The 19,254-nt window shown below is 44.9% G+C and overlaps 6 protein-coding genes across 9 annotated transcripts; 2 read left to right on the forward strand and 4 right to left on the reverse strand.

Moving 5' to 3' along the window:
* Positions 1 to 1,807: 1,807 nt before the first annotated feature.
* Positions 1,808 to 5,292, forward strand: LOC108034839 (ero1-like protein). Of its 2 annotated transcripts, XM_017109964.3 has the most exons (6): positions 2,091 to 2,226; positions 2,447 to 2,577; positions 2,658 to 2,921; positions 3,663 to 4,348; positions 4,408 to 4,716; positions 4,779 to 5,292. In XM_017109964.3, exons 3-6 carry the CDS (start codon positions 2,718 to 2,720, stop codon positions 4,828 to 4,830), a joined length of 1,251 nt encoding a protein of 416 aa, XP_016965453.1. In that variant the 5' UTR covers positions 2,091 to 2,226; positions 2,447 to 2,577; positions 2,658 to 2,717; the 3' UTR covers positions 4,831 to 5,292. The 2 variants fall into 2 exon arrangements, with proteins under 2 accessions (XP_016965451.1, XP_016965453.1); XM_017109962.3 differs by lacking the exon at positions 2,447 to 2,577 and having other exon boundaries at positions 1,808 to 2,226.
* A 142-nt stretch (positions 5,293 to 5,434) lies between these two features.
* LOC108034390 (cilia- and flagella-associated protein 298) lies at positions 5,435 to 6,639 on the forward strand. Its single transcript, XM_017109272.1, has 4 exons — positions 5,435 to 5,809; positions 5,879 to 6,148; positions 6,206 to 6,322; positions 6,619 to 6,639. The coding sequence occupies exons 1-4, from the start codon at positions 5,435 to 5,437 to the stop codon at positions 6,637 to 6,639; spliced, it is 783 nt and encodes a 260-aa protein (XP_016964761.1).
* LOC108034838 (uncharacterized) lies at positions 6,336 to 10,297 on the reverse strand. The gene is made up of 8 exons (XM_017109960.3): positions 9,551 to 10,297; positions 9,273 to 9,483; positions 8,464 to 8,548; positions 8,200 to 8,402; positions 7,912 to 8,078; positions 7,557 to 7,851; positions 7,341 to 7,478; positions 6,336 to 7,258 (listed from the first exon to the last, which is right to left on the reverse strand). The coding sequence occupies exons 1-8, from the start codon at positions 9,694 to 9,696 to the stop codon at positions 6,926 to 6,928; spliced, it is 1,578 nt and encodes a 525-aa protein (XP_016965449.1). The 5' UTR covers positions 9,697 to 10,297; the 3' UTR covers positions 6,336 to 6,925.
* Positions 10,298 to 10,482: 185 nt separating this feature from the next.
* LOC108034843 (protein tipE) lies at positions 10,483 to 13,959 on the reverse strand. Of its 2 annotated transcripts, none has more exons than XM_017109974.3 (5): positions 13,423 to 13,959; positions 13,159 to 13,354; positions 12,928 to 13,101; positions 12,628 to 12,864; positions 10,483 to 11,446 (listed from the first exon to the last, which is right to left on the reverse strand). In XM_017109974.3, the coding sequence occupies exons 1-5, from the start codon at positions 13,709 to 13,711 to the stop codon at positions 11,401 to 11,403; spliced, it is 942 nt and encodes a 313-aa protein (XP_016965463.1). In that variant the 5' UTR covers positions 13,712 to 13,959; the 3' UTR covers positions 10,483 to 11,400. The 2 variants fall into 2 exon arrangements, with proteins under 2 accessions (XP_016965463.1, XP_016965462.1); XM_017109973.3 differs by having other exon boundaries at positions 10,483 to 12,243.
* Positions 13,960 to 14,097: 138 nt separating this feature from the next.
* Positions 14,098 to 17,826, reverse strand: LOC108034841 (uncharacterized). 2 transcript variants are annotated; one of them, XM_050886661.1, is made up of 2 exons: positions 15,325 to 17,826; positions 14,098 to 14,772 (listed from the first exon to the last, which is right to left on the reverse strand). In XM_050886661.1, exons 1-2 carry the CDS (start codon positions 16,569 to 16,571, stop codon positions 14,631 to 14,633), a joined length of 1,389 nt encoding a protein of 462 aa, XP_050742618.1. In that variant the 5' UTR covers positions 16,572 to 17,826; the 3' UTR covers positions 14,098 to 14,630. The 2 variants fall into 2 exon arrangements, with proteins under 2 accessions (XP_050742618.1, XP_016965458.1); XM_017109969.3 differs by having other exon boundaries at positions 14,625 to 14,772; positions 15,215 to 17,826.
* A 121-nt stretch (positions 17,827 to 17,947) lies between these two features.
* Positions 17,948 to 18,811, reverse strand: LOC108034844 (V-type proton ATPase subunit e). The gene has a single exon (XM_017109975.3). The coding sequence runs from the start codon at positions 18,705 to 18,707 to the stop codon at positions 18,453 to 18,455; it is 255 nt and encodes an 84-aa protein (XP_016965464.1). The 5' UTR covers positions 18,708 to 18,811; the 3' UTR covers positions 17,948 to 18,452.
* Positions 18,812 to 19,254: the final 443 nt, after the last annotated feature.

Genomic DNA, 19,254 nt, shown 5'->3' on the forward strand with positions numbered 1-19,254 from the left:
AAAAGTGAAAAAACTCCATCAAAAAAAAAATCGAATGAAAAAAGTATTTATCATTCCGTGCGAGCGAGAGCGAGATCGTTTATACCTGGTGCCGAGGACCTCCGGCAAATAGATAAGGAGTCGGCGGTGGTGGTTTGGCCTTCGTCCTGCGTATGCAAATCGCTCGCCCGAGTCCGCGGTGATTCCTTTTCAATTCGAACAATGCCGAGGGTCGCCGCCCTGTCCCTTGGCCACACATGTTTGTGTCTGCGTTTTTTCTGCATTAATCGTCCTATTTGAAAAAAAAATGATTAAACCCTTTCGTTCGGTACATTTTTTTCGGAGATTTTCCCCGTTTTTTTAAGGTTCATCTTTTTTTTTGGCTTAAGTCATCCCGTTGTCGTAATTTCACTTTTTCCGTGAGAACTTGTGATGGGCTCGGATGGAATTAAGAAGAAATAGGATGCTCAGGTGTGGTATAAAAGGAGTTTTTTTGGGGAAAAATATATTTTGATCAAAGCAAACCAAAAAAGGCAGGGTATAAGCTAGAAGGAAAAGATTATAAGACGTTATAAAACATGATGAGTACTTTTAAATCTTATAATCGCAATGTTATAGTTTAATCTAAACATGCAACAATTTATTTCATTTTTAAATATAAAGTGTTGTTCATATTAAAATTCAAAGCATACATTTTAACATTTCTTAAATTCAACTAAAGCTAAAATTTTGTTCCCTTTTCTGTTGCGGTTAAATCTGATTTAGCCCGTCGAGTCCATTTTTCTTAAGACCCAAGGCGATTTATGGTAAAATAATCGAGCTGCCAGCATCGCCGTGCCCTGCATCCCAAGCAATTCACCCCCCGGCGTGATGTACATACGATGATGATGATCTTGGGCTGGAAAGGCTTCCATCCGAGATCTGACCGAGTTTCCTCAATTTGCATACCGAGGGTCGCGACCTCTTTTGAGGGGTGCAAGGGTTTGCCATGGGAACAAAAGATGCATTCAACGCCGAAGAATAGGCGAAATCAATATTTGAGGTAATTAATTAACAGCATCAATATTGGAGAGAAGAAACCCCATAACAATATTCACATTTAGCAATCAATTGATTGACGACTGAATGTTATCTTGAATATTATCAGCAAAAGTCATTTGGCATACGGGTTTGATCGTATTTCAATTTAAAAACGGAAGACTTTTGCAGTAGGATATGAATTGTGTGATCAATCTATGGTTTATGTACTTGAAATTTTATTAAACATTTTCTTTATCGTTAAAATAAATACAAATACATTTTTTAGACCATACTGTCACACAAAAAAGAAGAAACAAAAATTGAAATTTTTGTGAACTAAATTAATACGAACAACATATACCATTGAATAGGTTTAAAAAGAAAACATAATTTTAAATTGATAAAACTAGAAATGTATGAAATGTAAATTAGCAAATATCATAATCTTTTTAAATCTTTTTAAATAAAAATGTTGATTTAATTGATTTAAATTAGGCGGTCTTTTCATACCTTTTTAATTTCTTGATCTGGCAACCCCTTGCCGGATAATGTTTCAGCCCTGAAAAGAGGGTTGCCTTTTTACTCGTTGAGAACGAATTGGCGCGAAATTCAAAAGTAATTTCAAATATGGATTAGGGGTGAAATTTTTAAGACATATCCAGTTCCATGGTTTAAGGGAAGCTAAAAGTAAAGAAATCAGCCTAAGTTGACTTAAAAAAGCTTTATCACCTGTTTAAAAACACCTGCTGTGCTGTGTGACCGCATTGCGCTCGGGCAACTGTGGTATTTTGTAGCACTGCGGTCACACCACGCCAAGGTACGTGTCCAAAATCATGAATCGAAAGTAAATCAACAATGCTGCTGCTGCGGAACGTAAATACTCGCTAAACTCGTGAAATTGGCCCAGTGCGAATCACAGGTGCTCGTTTCGGTCGGCAAACCACATTCAGATGCACTTCGTCGGCGAAACGGTGAACAGCAGAGCTCGCAACAACAAACACCCAGCAACAACAGCAAGAGCGGAGAGCGCCAGTCACAGCAAGAGCCACACAAATAGCATCACTCACCCAACAAAATAAAAACATAATGACCACACGCACAGTGCAACGAAATCTTTGGGCCTCCGGCCTGGTGGTCCTGCTCCTGCTCCTCTACTGGACGGACTCCACGAGAGGATACTTCGCCGCCATCGACGAGGCGAAGACCAGCAAGAACTGCTTCTGCGAGGTGGGTTTAAAGCGCATTAGTGACTATAGTATATGGGGAAAGTTAGGTATTAATGTAATTATTCCATATATGCGGAGGTCTAAAAGGCGGTATAAATGATGATTTCGTCTTCATTTGTCACATTTAATGATCAAATTCTTTCCCTTCAGATTTTTTTATTAGGTATAGTAATTTCCAGAAAAATCGTTTTCCTCATCTTGAATCATATTTAAATTTTCAGAAATTTAATTCAACTGTTAAAAGTTTTGATCTTAAAAGTGAGATAACTAGTGCTATCAACTGATAGAACTTATCAAAAATATTACCGGGTTAATATATTATCTCAAATCAGTTTCCGTTAAGAATGCCAAGGTATGCCTATTTTTCGCATGTAACTATAAATACACACTGTCATCCCCAACTAAACTATGTGGTATTTATACATTCCACAGTTGGAGGGATCTATAAACGACTGCAGCTGCGATGTGGACACGGTGGACCACTTCAACAACATGAAGGTGTATCCCCGGCTGCAAAGTCTGCTGGTGAAGAACTTCTTCCGCTTCTACAAGGTGAACCTGCGGCAGGAGTGTCCCTTCTGGCCGGACGACAGTCGCTGTGCGATCCGCTTCTGCCAGGTGGAGAACTGCGAGGAGCAATCCATACCCCAGGGCATCAAGGACAAGGGCGAGCACAAGGAGAAGGCGGCGTTCAAAGTAAGTCCCCGGGTACTTCCATTTCCCAGCTATCAGACTGTGGCCCTTATCTAAAATCGGTGGTACTCCACTATCTGGCTGAAAACTCAATGGGTTTTGCAGGTGATTTATTTTTATAAGAATGTTAGCGGCTCCACAAGAGTGAACCGCATCTGTAATCACCCAATGGTCGTGCGGGGTTAATGATGTGGCCTGTGATTTTGTTTTCCAATGCTGACGTGGTTTTAGTATCTCATCAAGCGTTCATCCGCCCCTTTTCGCAATTGGATTTAATTATCTGCGAAACGGATTGATTTACTACAAATTAAGTTAAATATCCCTGGTCATGAACTTTCCTTCTTAAACTAATTATTTCTAAACTCTGGAGGTATTTGAAATTATATTTTTTCAATACTCCGTTTTTTAATTGTTTCGAACAACACGTCGTCTCTCTTATCTTCATAAACAAAAAATGCACTTGAATTGTTGACTCTTTTCTTGAGTTTCAGACGCAAACATTTTGCAAAGAAAAAGAAACATAATTAACCAGATATCTTTATATTGAAAGATAAATGTAAGAAACGATAATACAGTTTAAGAACGTATTAAATTAATGTATTTCTGAACACATTTCTCAGTCTTGTAAAAAACCAATAAGCCCACTTCAATGGAATAATGACTTACTTACAACTTCAGCTCTACTGTTTGCACAACTGTTTAACTCACCTTACTGACTTCCTCAACTGCATCTTATCTTTGCAGTACACGCGGGAGGCGCAAAGCGGCGGCGGAGCCTGCTCGGATGGCGAGGATTTCGATAGTTCTCTGGGATTCCTGGACACGAGCATTAGCGACCAGGCACACCGGGAATTCGAGCTGTGGGCAAAGCACGACGAGGCGGAGGAGGACTTTTGCATAGTAGACGACCATGAAGAGGGCTCACAGTACGTAGATCTGCTTCTGAATCCCGAGCGATACACCGGGTATCGCGGAGAGTCGGCGCACCGCATCTGGAAGAGTATCTACTTGGAGAACTGCTTCGGTGGCAACAACGAAACGGCCAATAAGTTCTCCAACTACGTGCCCCATATGGATCTGCGGGACGTGTGCTTGGAACAGCGCGCCTTTTACCGCATTATCTCAGGTCTCCACTCCAGCATTAATATCCATTTGTGCTCCAAATACCTGCTCTCCGAGTCGAAGGACTTCCTCGATCCGCAGGGCATCTGGGGTCCGAACGCCAAGGAGTTCAAGCGTCGCTTCAGTCCGGAAACAACAGGTGGTGAGGGTCCGCACTGGCTGCGCAACCTCTACTTTATTTATCTGGTGGAACTGCGTGCCCTGGCCAAGGCGGCTCCCTATCTGCGTCGCGAGGATTACTACACAGGCATAGCCGAGGAGGATGAGGAGGTCAAGCTGGCCATCAATGATATGCTGACTGTCGTTGAGTGAGTAAAGGGCATCTTCTCCTCTGTTAGAAAAATATTCATATGGTCTCTTCTTACAGGAATTTCCAGTCCCACTTCGACGAGAACGCTCTCTTCAGTAGCGGCATTGCCTCCATTAAGTTCAAGCACGACTACAAGGAGAAGTTCCGCAACATATCCCGCATCATGAGCTGTGTGGGCTGCGACAAATGCAAACTCTGGGGCAAGCTGCAGACCCAGGGCCTGGGCACTGCACTGAAGATTCTGTACTCGGAGAAGCTCAACCTGGCCACGGAAAGTGGCCTCTGGGACAAGCCGCACATCGAAGCGGATCCCATCTTCAGGCTGTCGCGTACGGAGATTGTGGCGCTCTTTAATGCTTTTGGCAGGTAAGTAATCACACGATTTAAGGTTGAAAACCGACAATTTGTAATGCCCTATTTCCTTGCAGATTATCCAATAGTATATACGAGATGGAGAACTTCCGGCGCGTGCTGAGGTAACCCAGCCAACCCGTGCTTTCCGAGTGACGGCCCGGATCACATACGCTTCACAGGAGCAGCTCTGCGCCGCCGCTCAATCTACTAGTTAATTTATACGCACATCGCTGGGGCTGCATCTTGGGCATCTTCCTGAACGCGGTTTCCCTTCCATAGTTCGTAACACATGACCGGCCAGAGGCTAGCAACCCCAGGATAGCTGCTTCCCTGTATATACAAAACTATTACCCTAGGCTATTTGTACTTTAGCGCACCGCACCGTATCACCCTCAACAAAAAAAAAGAGAACCAAATGACAAAAAATAGCCCAGGAAGGATGCAGGTGTTTATTTTAAGTTAGGATAGTATTTATTGTAGCTGGAGGAGTTTGTAAGCAGAACTTAATGAGAAAGTAAACGCATTGTGCAATAATTCGACCTTACGACACAAGGATCTAAAATAAACGTGCAGTCAGATGTTTTGAAACACCCTCTTTCACGTCTCCATCGATACGGGTCCTAGCAACCGAGTTGTTTGCCTTTACAGCTGTCGGCTTTTTTGGCACTTCCAAAAAGCTATCCGGTTGATCTGCAGGCTATTGCTCTTGTCCCTATATTTTCTGTGCAAAATGGTTATCCTAAGTGTGAAACGCGGAGACGAGGTCCTCTTCTTGTTCGAAACAAGTGTCAAGGAGAAGACGGATGCTGTGCTGCGCGATCTGGTGGCCCTCCACAATGGTCAGCTCAAGATCCAGCGTGTCTGCATGGAGATCGAGGAGCTGGCTGAGCATGGCACCATGCTGCCGGGTGAAATGATTGGCCTGAACGAGGAGCAGCGGGAGGAGCTCAAACTAAAGGATGTTTGGGCGGACAAGTGCATCCCGTCGGGTGGCTTTACCATCAACAAGGACCCGCTCCTGCGTCGCAATGGGCAGCAGCCCTCTGAGGCCATGCAGAAGGTTCTGGCAAATGCCATAACCGATGCTAAGGCCATGGTGGATAGGGTAAGCTACTTGGAGCTATGGAACAGCAGTTATCTTATCATTTCAAAATGTAACTCTCTTTTCCCTTAGCGGTTGGCCAAATCCTCAAAGACCCTGACCCTAAAGATCGTTGAGGAGGCCTTGAACCTCCTGCGCGGGGCCGTGACCATTGTATATCCCATGCAACTGCCACCCCACGACACCATTCGCATGGAGTTCACCAACACCGAGGATCTGACCGGCACCCAGGCCTCCAAGGAGGTCATCGAGCCCTCCAAGGCTCAGTTCTGGTTTGCAGGGCGCCAGATGCTGATGGGAAAGCTCATGAGCGAGTACTTGGGTCTCAACGACAAGACTAAGGTGGGTAGTCTTATAAATAGTTTCTCCCCCTTCTATAACCCATCCTTTTTAAACCAGGTGGTGGTGAAGCTCAATCAACTTGGTGAAGGACCACCGGCTCGCGAAGCTGTAATCTCCGATCCCATGCGCAAGGAAATGATGGCCGCAGCCTTCCGTCGCCAGGAGGAGCTCAAGGTGAGTCCCACCGTTTCAGAGAGAATTCCAAATGGTGTTTTATTTGCTATAATACGATTATAAGTATATCAGATATAAGTAGGTACTGTTGCTCCTCCGCTTTAACTAGTTTAAGAAAAAGGTTGAATATTGCATAGCTACAAAGTCGAGAGTTAAGGCGAGTCGGATGCCTGAGTCCTATAGGTGTGGACCAGGCTGATTCCTTGGTCTGTCCTGGTGTTTTTCCGTTCCTCTTGGTTCAGCAGACGTCAGTTGGTTTATGCTACAAACTCTATATAAATGCAACTTTGTCTAAGGCGCATCTGCTGCAACTGTAGACTGGGGATTTGGGTAAATAAAGCTCGGCCACCTCCTCGTTGTTTTTTCTTTCTGGGTGCTATACATCCAGTATATATGTGGGATTATCCTTATTCAACCAAGAAGAGTAAAGACCCGTTCCGTTTCTCTGTTAGTTGGTGTAAACGTTGTATAAATGCGCTGAGTAGAATTTAAATTCAGTTCCCCTTGTACAATGCACAGGTCCTTAAAGTTTGGTGCTGTTCCTAATGGTCTTCCAGTAGTCGTCCTACTTGGAATCCTATGTTTTTCGATGTGACAAGCCGCTTAGAGAATGACCAGTGGCTTCTCGGGCACATCGCAGGTAGTGGCCTTCTCCTCATCCTGGTCGTAGTTCTGCTCGCTGGCTCCCGAATCTCCGGCGGGACTTAGTGGTATCAGCGACTTGGTGCTGCCGATCATATCTTGATTGTCCAGCGGATGTGCGTGTTCCGATAGCTCGTGACCACCCGCGGCCTGGTGCTCCAGCTCGGCCACATCGTCGTCTGTATCGTACATCTGATCCGGCTGCTTGTTGGCCAATCGGGGGCCAAAGCCATTGTCATCGTTATCCGAATCGTCGCCGGCACAAACACAACGCATTTTGGCATCGTCACCAACCTAAAAGTATGAGATATAATATGGGTTAAATGGGTTCTATTGGAATTGTATAATTGTATAATATATAATATAAACAACCCACCTTTACGGACTTGGTGATGATACACAACGATATAGAGGAAATCACGAAGAGCACAATAGGCACTATCAGCGATACGAGCAGCTCCCTGTAGACCTTGTCCAAGTCGTAGCGTGCAACCACAAACTCCACGTTTGAGTCCTGCCAAGGGGAATAGAAACTTCAAGTAATCCGATACCAGAAGCGGATTTCAAATGGGGCAGGGAGTTTCCCACGTACCTTGTTGTAGTAGCACTGGTAGCGTGACTGGGCGGTGTTGTTATCGCCATCGTTGCCATAGCGAGCCACAAAGTCCTTGCACTCCCCGCGAAGCGTGTTCACGCAGCCCTCCAGGTTGATGAACAGTTTCTTCCAGCTGAAGATGGTCAAGTTGGCCTGGTTGGGCAGGTACTTCTGCTCGGGATCCACCGAACGGGTGCTGTTGTCATAGATCGCCCAGAACTGGGTGAAGTTCATGAAGGGGGCCGGCAAGGTGTCGTGCTCCAAGAGGGTGCCGTTCAGGCAATCCGTGGCACTGTTTGGGATTGGGTATCGTTATTTATATCATTACTATTTCGATGGGGTCTGGACTCACGTGATGCGATTGTCGGACTCTCGGGTGACTGTGGCGCAGTTGGTCAACAGGTTGCCGTCATCCTCCTTCCAGAACTCAAAGGGTTCGATGCGGACTCCGTGCTCGGATCCTCGGGCCTGGTTGAAGGCCACTGCGTTCTCGCAATCGGCGGAGATGACGTTGTCTTCCTAAAAGTTAAATCTTCTACATATATAAAACTCTCTTTATAACTTTAAGGATAAACGCAGATACCAAACCTCTTATTCTTATAAGTTCTATAGATTATACTCCCTATACTTCCCAACTTACATGCATGATGAGCGTGTTAATATTCGTAGTCGTTATCTTGGAGCAGTATCGATCGCAACTGAAAGGCTTCTTGATCTTGGTGCAGTGCACCCCATGACACTCGAAGAATCCATTCAGCTTGGTGTTGTCCTTCTGGGAATTGATCGTGTGCCCATCTGCTTTGTGGTGGCACAGGAAGAACTCCGACATGTTCTTGCAGTGTCCTGCGGTAAAGGCAATCGGTTAATGCTATCCTACAGAGGGGGTCACAAGTATACCCCTTACCATTGGAGCAGTTGAAGACGCCCCTGATGTTGTTGCAGGCGGTGCCGTTGTTGCAATTGAACTTGTTCAGGCGACTCAGGTCAATCTGCAAGGACGGAACGAAGGATAATGGCCATTCAATGATCGTTAAACTCTCGTGGCGCCAAGTGTCCATAAAGACGGAGGGGCAAATGCTTGACATGCCTCATCGGCTTTCCATTAGTAGCCACAACCTTAAGTGGGCTAGGATGAGTCACGTTAGCACTTTCCCTACAGTGGGATGCCCAAGACGATGACGTCTTTGACAGTGGGTGGTCTAGGGTTGGACCTATGGCCTAAGGTAGTGCTACAGTTGGTCACAAAAGGTTTGGCGTTGGAAAATAAGATTCGATTTTTAATCAATTTTACCAGTGATCAAGTATTTATATATCGTATATATATATTACTGAAAAAATAATCCATAGTCCCAATGATCCTTAAAAAATCAAATTATTATAAAGCTCTTTAATAACTTTAAACTTCAACCTTATATGAGAAATTTATTTCTTTAAAGAATAATCTGAGCACTTTGATATTTGCATCCCAAAGAATTTATATATAATTGAAGACCTATACTTTTAAAAGAATACCTTATGAAAGGCAGTGAATGAGACTCCTTAATAAAACTTAGTAGGTCTATTATAAAAATCAGTATACTATAGTTGTAAAGTTGCAATGTTAAATATGCTTCTCTGAACTTTAAAGTGAATGATGACTTCTGTCTCTATTAATAGAGTTATTGCCCCAACTTTGTACTACCCTAGAGGGGCATTACAGCCAAAAGAACTCACCATGGCGCAGGATGTGTTGGTCACCCGAGTGCAGTTGTTCAGTTGTATATCGGTGCCATTGCGCCGCACTATGGAGTGGATCTGGGGGCAGAAGCCGCTGGTCTTGGTCAGGCACCACTCTCCGCAGGAGGCCCAGGGGCAGTTGTTGGGCATCTGGCGGTCCACCGTTTGGCACATGACCGGATCCAGTTCGAAGCCCGATTTGAAGGCTCTAGAAGTGGAGGGATTTATAAATAAGTTAGATATATTTATGGGGGCTGTGTATGGAGGGTACCCACTTCAGGGAGGGCGAGTAGATGGCCACGCTCAGGTAGACGATGGACACGCAGGACAGCACCATGGTCAGCTGGCACAGGCAGATGGCTCGACAGATGCGTGCATCCTGCTCGGGAATCACCCGCGGCTTGTCCTTGCGCCGCGCCATTTACTCCGCGGGAGTGGGTCTCCACCTGGTGGTGATTTCCGGGTGTGGGGCTAATTCACGGCTAATTTACGACTTGTTGATTTGGTGGCCCACTTTCCGGCCGTGCTCCTCCTGCCCAGTGGCTCCCTATATACTGGCACCCTATGCCGTTTTCAAGGTGATTCCTTTTTTGTTTGCTGGGTGGGTTTCGTTTCGGGTGGTGGTGGTGGTTCGGTGGGTGGGTGGGTAGTTTGTTTGTTTGTGGTGGGGGTGGGTGGTTTCTGGTGCCGTTCTATTTTAGTTAGCTTTGCTTGTTTGTACTTGGACTTTAAAATTACTTGTACTTGGACTTTCGGGGGGATATAGGGTTCGAGAGGTGGTGGAACTGGGACGCCTATGTTTGATGAATGAGTTCTGGTTGTTTTTTGGGGGGACCGATTTTCCCCGATTTTCGCACGTCCGCTCCCGACAGCAACTGAGTCCTGACTGAGTCCCGGAGCTGAAGGAGTACGGCAGGCCAGGGCTGCCGAAGAAAGGACACTGCGCACTTTTACTTTTTGCCCGAAAGCGAAAGTGAAAGCTGGGTTGGCCAGGCCAAAACAAACCCTTGAGTGAAATGGAAACCGGGACAGGGATGGAGCCAGCATGAAGCACGCCTGCGCCTGGAGAGGACTGGCTCCACCTCGTCACACACTCTCTCCCAAACTTTGATAAATGAAAACAGCTTTTGCTTTTTTTTTAGCATTTCTCCACATTTGTTTTGGTTTCTTTCATTTTTTTTGAGTTGTTTATTAAATAGGCCGTTAGCTGGTTTAATTTGTTTATTGATAAAGACACGTTAAGTAAAAAATTTTAATCGTTTTGCATTCAAATTGGTTTGTTCTTCGGTTTGGTTTGTATGATTTAAAAAATTCTCATAAGCAACGTGCGTTATATCGGTTCTGCTAAGCTATATGTATACGTATATATCTATGTATATATATTGTTATAATCCGTTTAGATGCTGGTTTTTACATAAGATCGTTAAAACTATTTCAAAAATGTTGAGAGTGTCCCAATGTGAGCGTGGTGTGAGTGAATAATTTGGTTCCGCTGCTTATCCTCATGGATTGTATCTGCTATCTTGTGGTAAATCTATCTTTCTGGGTCTCTGGGCGTCCGTACCGCCCCGTTTCCATGAATCTCTGCCGTGACTTCGGCTTGTTTTTTTTTTAATTTAACGGCCCGGAGCGGAATCGGTTCTATACAATTGTTTGTTTGATTGGTTTTTTGGTTTTCGCTTTTCGTTTTAGTTAGTTTTACGAATTTACTTAATATTTTTATGACTACTATCACAATTTGTTGAAAACAAGCGATTCTTTAATTGGTATTGGTATTATCTCTGTGGAAATCGAAGTCGAGGGTGGAGCATCGCTGCCGCCCCTAAAAAAGCCGGTTAAGCCAACCAAAGGTCCGAATATAACTAGCATAACAATGTGATGGCAAAGTTTATGTTAACAGATCTCTTGAGCGCAAAATTTCGAATAAAATGGCTGAGAAAAGTCACTCCTTCGGCGATGCTCCGCTTGCTTTTCATATATATATATATCTATCGTCCGATGTGATGGCAAATGGAATTTCTATATTGTATGTTTGTTTATATATCTAGGTAAGCTATGTATGTGTGGTACAGACTACAAAGTTGAATTTGCTATTTGTTAGGGGCTTTAACTAATATTATTTTTGCTAGTATTCCATATCATCATCTTCGTCACTGTGACACAGAAGTTTGCTAGAATTGGAATGCGATTGGAACAGGGTTCTTAGTCAATGCTAGTCAGATAAAAGCGGTATATATGTATGCTAGGTAGGTTGGGGTAAACGGATCATGCCACTTTAGAATCGAAACTAACAAATATTTTGTAATAGATCAAAACAAAAGCATGCGAAAACACTTTCTAAAGCAATTCTAATGTAGGACTATTAAATTTAAAAGATATTCGATATGTAAATATATAATAATAGGTTTAATAAGTGGAGAAAAAGGGGAATGCTAAGGTCCCGAGGGTAAACTAATTTAGGACTAAAAGAAACCTCTGGTAGTATATCTTTTTAGTTTTGAGTCTAGACTTGTAATATTTTGAGTATTTTTCTTGTGAGTTTTGATTGTTTCTTGGGTTTTGAGTGAACGTGTGAACGAAATTCCCTTCGAAAGGAATGCTTTGGTTTTGTGCGTTAGAGAAAATCCTTGAGGTGCGGGATTTTCTGCGACTACAATTGGAGAATATAAAGGAAGGCAGTAATTGCTAAGGACACTTCAGAGTAACAATTCGTTTTTAGTTTCGTTTTGATGCGGGTGTTTTGGTTCTTCTAGTGGACAAGCGAACTGGGTGCCACACAATATGTGCAAGTAAGCCGGATCGAGGGATCCGGGGATCCAGGAATATATATCAAATACCATCGCACTTAACCTATCACAATACATTTCTGGGGATCAAAGTTCAGGCACTCTCGCATTGATTAGGTCATATTCAAAATACATTCAAGGACAACGACTTTTCCGTGTTACATTTCATGCAGTTAACGATCCTGAAAGTAATATAGAGTAGTAAAGAGAAGGATAACAGAGGACCCAATCAAATATAAGGGCTTATGGGAGAACAACTAAACAGGGAAACTAAGGATTACATTCATGTTTCGACTTATGGATCAGGCCAATATCTTAACGATTAACAGAAAGGATAGGTTACATTCACAGAGTAAGAATACAGCATGACAATACGATTTTTCGCTTTTCGCCAATATCTTCATACAAGGCACAATGAGTTTTTATGTCCATGGATCTGGGGTGAGTGTCTACTACAATATACAGATACGGATACGGATACGGATACGAGGGTAGTAAATTTGCCAAACTTTCGCAATGAATGAGAACAAGATGCAGGACAGCGCTGGTACATGAATGGCACTCACTCTTCCTTGGTCGGGAACTTCTCGGCGTAGACCCGCGAGGACTTGTTGCAGGCCTTCTCGCAGCACGGGCAGTACCAGTAGCTGAGCACCCCGATCGAGATGGCGAAGAGCACGTTCGGTATGATCAGCGACAGGATCAGGTGGTACAGGTTGTTCTCCCACGAGTACCGACCGATGACCACCTCCGGATACGCCCTGCTGTAGAAGCAGGGGAAGGGCTCCCCAATGTGTGAGAACCTGGCGGGGATTGGGGTTACTCATTAGCTGGGATATATATTTTTTGGGGACCTCTCAACTCACCCGTATTGCCTGGCGAATACACTGCAATTGGTCGTGGGCGGGTAGCCACAGCCCTCTGAGTTGATCAGAAACTTGGTGTAGCTCACATCCCAGTTGACCGTGTCGAGGTCCCGGGGATTGCGCTCCCATTCGCTGAAGGGGATGCGCGTATAGTTGACAAACAACTGATGGCACCTGGCAGTGAATACATAGCTTAGTAAATACACATCATCTTGGTTAGCTTGGACCCACTTGGTGAGTGATGAGGTGCAGCCCTCGCGGCAGGAGCTCCAGCTGCAGTTCTTGATGCCCTCCGCGTAGATGTGGTCGATGACGATGCAGGTCACCGGCACCGGATCATAGTCCGCTATGATCGTTGAGATGGCGGGGTCCACGACGAAGGGTATCAGGAAGAGGAATGTGAACACCGACAAAATGGCAGTCGTACCTGTGTTAACAGAAGACCATTTAGATAAGGAAGCCCTGAAACCTGAATCAATTGCAGTCAGTTTTTACCAAGGCACACGGAGGTATAGAACTTTGCCTTCTCGAGCAGCGTGTCCATCTCGATCTCCTCGCGCTTGGCCTTGATGGCGTCCACGCAACCGCTGCCCGGCCTCACCGGCGATTGGCAGGCGGAGCGCATCGAGCCGGCTGCGGATCCGCATCCCGAAACAGATCCCGAGGCCGCCGAGCCGCACCGGCTGCTGTTCAGGCTGATCTTGCTGGCGGAGAGCGTCTGCGCCGAGAGCGTCGGACTCGCCGGCATCGACGTGGTCGTGGTCAGCGTGGAGCTCTTCTTCATGGCGGAGATCCTCTTGGTTTTCTTCGGTGTGGGTGTACGGTTTTTTGTGTGTCTTGGGGGTGCTTAGATTTTAGTTGGATCGGTAAAAGCCTTTAAAATGAACACCGCTAACATACGCGCTTTCTACAACAATTAGGATCTACTCTTTCTCTCGCTTGCTTTGAGATTCCTTAGCCTAATCTTCTAACGATCGCCTGCCCATCTGCCTTATTTTCATAGCCGAAATGGAAAATGTTGTACTTATTTTGTATCTTTTGGGTTTATATCTTGTATATTAGTTTCGTTTTTCTTTATCTAAATTAATGCTTATGTTTTCTGTTAGCCTTTGGGTTAACTTTTTGCTTTGACTTCATCGACTAGTTGTCGTTACGAGATTTCTTTTAGATTTTCTTTTTTTTTTTTTGATCACGCATCCCTCACTCTAAGCCATTTTTGAATTTCTCTGCCCTCTCTCCCGGTGACTGAACCTGGTTCTATATATCTTCTAGATCTTCAGCCGATTCTGGTGTCTGGTGTGTGTGTCTGGGTGTATCTGTGTGTGTGTACGTGTGTGCCGTGCATTTGGGTGTGTGTTTGTGCGCATTTATTTCCTAGATAAAACTAAGTTCCATAATAGCAACAATTTTAAATTTAATCTCTCGCACCGCCCGTAAATCTCCTGTTATCCTACGAGTCCTGTAGCCTCTGGCCCTAGTCCCAAAAAAATGCTCAACTTAGGAGTCGAAAATTATACTAATATTGTCTTCAGATCTGGCGATCGTCGTATCTTGAGTATGTCAAGCGCCTCGCATGGGATATCGGTTTTTCTGTTTCAGTTTTCAGCTCTTCCTGGTTAGCTCAGGAGTGTCCTTGCAAGCCTCTGAGGTGTGGTCCGTGTGTCGCTGTGTCTTTCAGTGTTTGTTACTGGGTGTTTGCAGTGTCAAAAGTTCGATGGAAGGATTACAAAGAATTTCAAGTTGCTCGATTGTGTTTCTGACTTCAGCTGGTGCCCAACTCCAATTATTGCAAAGCGAAGACTCCCGTCTGGTGTGTCGGACTGTCTTCCTGGAGCAGAGGAATGCCTGGAAAACATTGGATTGCATGTTAGTTGAGGAGTTTACAAAAGGTAATCTTAAAGGGAAAATCATAAAACTACCTAGTATATCTGGGATATGTGTTATTAAGATTTTCTATATCTTTTTCATGTAGTTCAAGTTTGGTAGTTCGAAAGGGCTATTCTATTTCTTCTATTAAAAAGAAAGTTGGGAGAGGTTTCGAACTATTTTCTTATAGTATTTTCGTTAGAGTATCTATTATAAGAACTATTTAGATGGTAAAAAATCTAGTGACTGCTCTATTCTCTATACAATTTTGGTATCAAAAGTATCAAAAACAGATCACGCCAGAGACCTAGCTCACCGGGTAGACCTCTCACATGTGGGCTACCGCGAAGACTGCAAGTCATCAGAAAAATACATTAAAGACAAGATCCCAAAAATGGGACAAGAGATCTATATAGCTTACGTGACGGATCTCATAGGGCCATAACCTCATCGCCGCCGCCCCCGCCCATGTCGCCGTTGGTGGGTGCGCCCACATTGTTCTTATTGAGGACCGTCTCCGTGTCCACACACCCCTTGAACCGCATCTTGGCATCGTCGCCCACGTAAACGGTGGTCTGGCACATGATGAGGATCGAACAGGAGACCACAAACAGAACCGATGGCACCACCGAGGCGAACACAAACTGGCGATAGGTGACCTCCAGGTCGAAGCGGGCCACCACCACATCCTTCTTGCCGGGCGAATAGAAGCAGGGGAAGCGAGCCCTGGCATTGTGATCGCTGCCATCCCGGCCGAAGTCCTTGAGGAACTCCTTGCACTCGTCCATCAGGGTGTTCACGCACCCCTCCAGGTTGATCATCAGCTTGGACTCATTGGAAATGGTCAGATCCACATCGGGCGGTGCTATCTCCGGCACCGGGGTGGCCACCGAAACGTGCAGGTGGCTCAGATATGTGAAGTTGGTCAGATCGCTGAGCATGTTGTGCTCCAGGGTCGAACCATTGATGCAGTCCACTGCATCCACCTGATCCGACGTGTTCTTGATGAAGTAGCACGATGTCATGGCCACATTGTCATTCGACTCGTTCCAGACTTCTTCGAGGGTCTCCGCGTTGATGGCATTCTGACACTGCGATAGATAGACCTTGTCCCCACTGAGGACCACCACGTTCTTGTTCCGGGTGGGTATGTCCACACACCTCCGGTCGCAGTTGTAGGGAGTCCTTATCTTCCGGCAGGTCCCGCGACTGCACGAGTACAGACCACTGATGTCCATGCAGTTGATCTTTCCCCGCCGCCCGGAACACTTGACCGGTGCATCGCTGTTGTGGAAGACGCACTCGAAGGCATCCGTGATGTTCAGGCACTGGCCAGCGGTGCAGTTGAAGGTACCCGTGAGATTCTTGCACTCATCGTTGATGCACCTGGCCTTGTCGGCCCGATCCTGGTCAATGCCATAGCATGTTTTATTCGCCGAATTGGTGCAATTCTGGAATATGAGGTTGCTGCCATTGCTGCGGAGGTTCACGTAGATCTGGATGCAGGCGCCGGAGGTCTTGCTCAGGCACCACTCCCCGCAGCTGCCCCACTCGCAGTTATCCTTGTTCACCGCCCGCGTGGTGGTGCACATGACCGGCGTGGGATCGATGCCGCTTTTGAAGGCCCTGGTGGAGGGCATGTAAATGGCCACCGTTAGGTAGACCAGCGCCACGGAGCTCAGGACCAGGGTCATCTGGCAGATGCATATGGTGCCGCATATCCGTGTGTCCTGCGGTGGGACCACTAGGTCCTCAACGGGCACCTTCTTCTTGCCCATCTCGTTGAGTACTGCTCTCAATTACCCTGTAATTCCTGGTATTAGTATTAGAAGTGGTGGTGGCGCCTCTAAAACCCAGTGGTTAATCCCTCGCGTGCAATCCAATTAGAAGCTCGTCATGTCGCGGTTTTTAGTCTATCGATTTAGCTGAAAAACTGCGTGGGCGGTGTTGTATGTTATATAACCCTGCGTAGGTTGAGATTTTCCTCTGGCTTTGCCTTTGGTCCTTAGCAAACTTTGCAGGCTGCGCACGTTTCCAGCTGGAGGACACGACTTTCGGATAGTCCAACCTATCGATTTTTGGCTAGCTGACCCCACTGAAATTCACTTTAATCACTGGTGTCCCCATCCATACGTTAGTTGCATCACGTGCCGAGGGCTTTTCCGAGGGATTCACTCGTCTGGAAGGGATTCCTTTGGTTTTTCTCTTTCCAATAACTATTATTCGGTAATTATTGGGCTCTATAAATTATCTACAATTATTTGGTAATTCTGGAGCTGTGCTGTATTTTGTGGTAACTATTTTTTCCTTCGAGTTACTGGCAGCTGGTGGCTCGTGACCAAAGGCTTTCTGCTCCGCACTGGCGACTGCATTCGGCTCGGCTTGGTCTCCGGGTTTTCCAGCTCTGCAGCTCTCCGGCACTCTCCTCACTGACCGCCGACAACATGCCACACATCGTGGCGGGTCTCGGGAAATTCGCTGCTCTCGCATTTGGCACAAATCTCGGTTCTGCGCGCGCACTTTTATTGCAAAATCAATAGTTCCGCATTTGAACAAAGAGCATCCCCACATGCCCGAACTCTCCATGGATACCCGAGCCACGAGCACCCTTCACCCCCGCCCACGCTCGCCAGACTGGCTCCATTCGGCTCCCATTCCCAGCGAGAGTTCCCATTGATTAAGTCGGCCTCCACATGGCCAAGAGTGCAAGTGCACCGAGTGCCATGTGCGGTGGCTTTGTGTTTGCTCCAGTTATAGATGGTCAGCCACTGCTCATGCCCCCTCCATGTTAATGGGCTCATACAATAAGCCCATTCGGAGAGGCAAGATTTTAAAAATAGTATAAGTTTCCATTGCGAATTTTTTGAAAAGAGATTCGGGACATCAAATGAAGTTGACGAATGATTATACTCTACTGAAATAAACAATGAAATCATAGTTCAATGTAAAAACAAAAATTAATTTGGTTTATTTTGTATAGCAATATTTTGTTATAGCCCCAAGGGAAAGAAATTTTAGCAACTTCATCTTCCTTATCTGATTATTGATTAATGTTTTGATTTTATAAATGTAATATATCTACTGATCGTATTGCTAGATTTTCAAGGACTGTATATTAGGGTAAAACCAAAACACTAAGAAACATACAAAAAGATTACAGTGAACGAAATAATTGTTCTATATTTGCCAATAACTAAATCACAAATACAATGACTGATTAGTAAAATTATCTACAAAACAGCGAACACTAGGTTTAAAATAATCTGTTTAACTATTCAAAAATCGCTCATGTGGCAAGTTTGTAAAACATTGAATTGATAATATCTGTTTCAAGGGTTGGAATTAAATGAGAACATAGGTAGTGCTTTGTAAAAAAAACATTTGTAAATATAAAACAATAAATACGAAAGAGTAATATGCTGATTAGAGATGCTGAGACATCAAAACAAGCTCATGTTCAAAGTGGGAGTTTGCAATATCAATAAGTAATGTTAGTTTGGAAATAGTAGGGCGTATCTGGGGATGGGATGGTCCAACCTTATCTACGTGCCAGTATTAAAGTACACTAAAGCTTTCGGATGATGTGGCTGCCGACGGGAATGGCGGAGAAGATGCCTCCGGCAGTTTGACTATGAAGAGATTCCATAGCGGGCACTTCGTTATCCGTCCTTTATGGGATTATCCCAGGACTTGGCGATGATCTTGATGGTGTTACTATTGAGCTTGGGGCCCAGCAGCGGATTCAGTTGCGCCAGATAGCAGCAGAGCCAGAAGAGCCAGCAGACGACGGCGGTCAGGAGGAAGATGCAGCGCACCAGGTCATCCTGCGGTCCCTTCTTCACCAGGATGGGTCCGAACTTGGCCACCGCCACCCAGAAGGAGGTGAAGAATATGATCATTAGGATGGCTTCCATGGCAACTCCTAATTTCCTGCTCAACTTTCCTTTTGCGTCAAATTAAATTCTGTTTTTATAAATCATCTGTGGCAGCCGAAAAACACTAACGCGTCTTACCAAAATCCCCGTACTCCCAGACGCTGCCTAACACTTGCACACACTGGGCGGGATTTTCAACACTGGCCCACTGGTGGCTTGGCGGCTTAGTTTTAATTACTTAAATTAATAGTTTTTGAACGTTGTTTAAATACCCGGTACTATAAGAAGCATACTAAAATCTTGCAAATATTAAAGAAACAATAGAAGTTCTTAAAATGCAGCATTTTCCAAGATGGAATTTGAAAATAACATTGTTATATTAATTTTAGTACAAAGCCATAAGTATTTCTTCTAAATATAATGCAAGTTTTTTATGTGATTCAAGTTAAGTGAAACCATAATTAGCCAGTTATTAATAACTGTTGATTTTGTGATTTCATGCTAAGGAATTACTAGGGAAACCTAAACACGCACTTTTGTGTATTTACTCATCACTATCTATGGGACTATCTTTATAAGGAAGGTT

Source organism: Drosophila biarmipes, chromosome 3L (assembly GCF_025231255.1).
Source record: "Drosophila biarmipes strain raj3 chromosome 3L, RU_DBia_V1.1, whole genome shotgun sequence".
NCBI lineage: Eukaryota > Metazoa > Arthropoda > Insecta > Diptera > Drosophilidae > Drosophila > Drosophila biarmipes.

What these genes read in the sequence shown, in the direction of transcription:
- LOC108034839 (XM_017109962.3), top strand. Translation starts at nt 2,086, where the DNA reads ATGACCACACGCACAGTGCAACGAAATCTTTGGGCCTCCGGCCTGGTG. An exon ending in AGGAGAAGGCGGCGTTCAAA is followed by an intron (nt 2,922 to 3,662) that starts GTAAGTCCCCGG and finishes TTATCTTTGCAG; the next exon opens with TACACGCGGGAGGCGCAAAG. An exon ending in CTCTTTAATGCTTTTGGCAG is followed by an intron (nt 4,717 to 4,778) that starts GTAAGTAATCAC and finishes ATTTCCTTGCAG; the next exon opens with ATTATCCAATAGTATATACG.
- LOC108034390 (XM_017109272.1), top strand. Translation starts at nt 5,435, where the DNA reads ATGGTTATCCTAAGTGTGAAACGCGGAGACGAGGTCCTCTTCTTGTTC. An exon ending in GTCTCAACGACAAGACTAAG is followed by an intron (nt 6,149 to 6,205) that starts GTGGGTAGTCTT and finishes TTTTTAAACCAG; the next exon opens with GTGGTGGTGAAGCTCAATCA. An exon ending in GTCGCCAGGAGGAGCTCAAG is followed by an intron (nt 6,323 to 6,618) that starts GTGAGTCCCACC and finishes ACTTTGTCTAAG; the next exon opens with GCGCATCTGCTGCAACTGTA.
- LOC108034838 (XM_017109960.3), bottom strand. Translation starts at nt 9,696, where the DNA reads ATGGCGCGGCGCAAGGACAAGCCGCGGGTGATTCCCGAGCAGGATGCA. An exon ending in ATCTACTCGCCCTCCCTGAA is followed by an intron (nt 9,484 to 9,550) that starts GTGGGTACCCTC and finishes CTCCACTTCTAG; the next exon opens with AGCCTTCAAATCGGGCTTCG. An exon ending in ACCAGTGCTACTACAACAAG is followed by an intron (nt 7,479 to 7,556) that starts GTACGTGGGAAA and finishes TCCCCTTGGCAG; the next exon opens with GACTCAAACGTGGAGTTTGT.
- LOC108034843 (XM_017109973.3), bottom strand. Translation starts at nt 13,711, where the DNA reads ATGAAGAAGAGCTCCACGCTGACCACGACCACGTCGATGCCGGCGAGT. An exon ending in GTATTCGCCAGGCAATACGG is followed by an intron (nt 12,865 to 12,927) that starts GTGAGTTGAGAG and finishes AATCCCCGCCAG; the next exon opens with GTTCTCACACATTGGGGAGC. An exon ending in AAGTTCCCGACCAAGGAAGA is followed by an intron (nt 12,244 to 12,627) that starts GTGAGTGCCATT and finishes TATTACTTTCAG; the next exon opens with GATCGTTAACTGCATGAAAT.
- LOC108034841 (XM_050886661.1), bottom strand. Translation starts at nt 16,571, where the DNA reads ATGGGCAAGAAGAAGGTGCCCGTTGAGGACCTAGTGGTCCCACCGCAG. An exon ending in GCCAAGATGCGGTTCAAGGG is followed by an intron (nt 14,773 to 15,324) that starts GTGTGTGGACAC and finishes AATGTTTTCCAG; the next exon opens with GCATTCCTCTGCTCCAGGAA.
- LOC108034844 (XM_017109975.3), bottom strand. Translation starts at nt 18,707, where the DNA reads ATGGAAGCCATCCTAATGATCATATTCTTCACCTCCTTCTGGGTGGCG.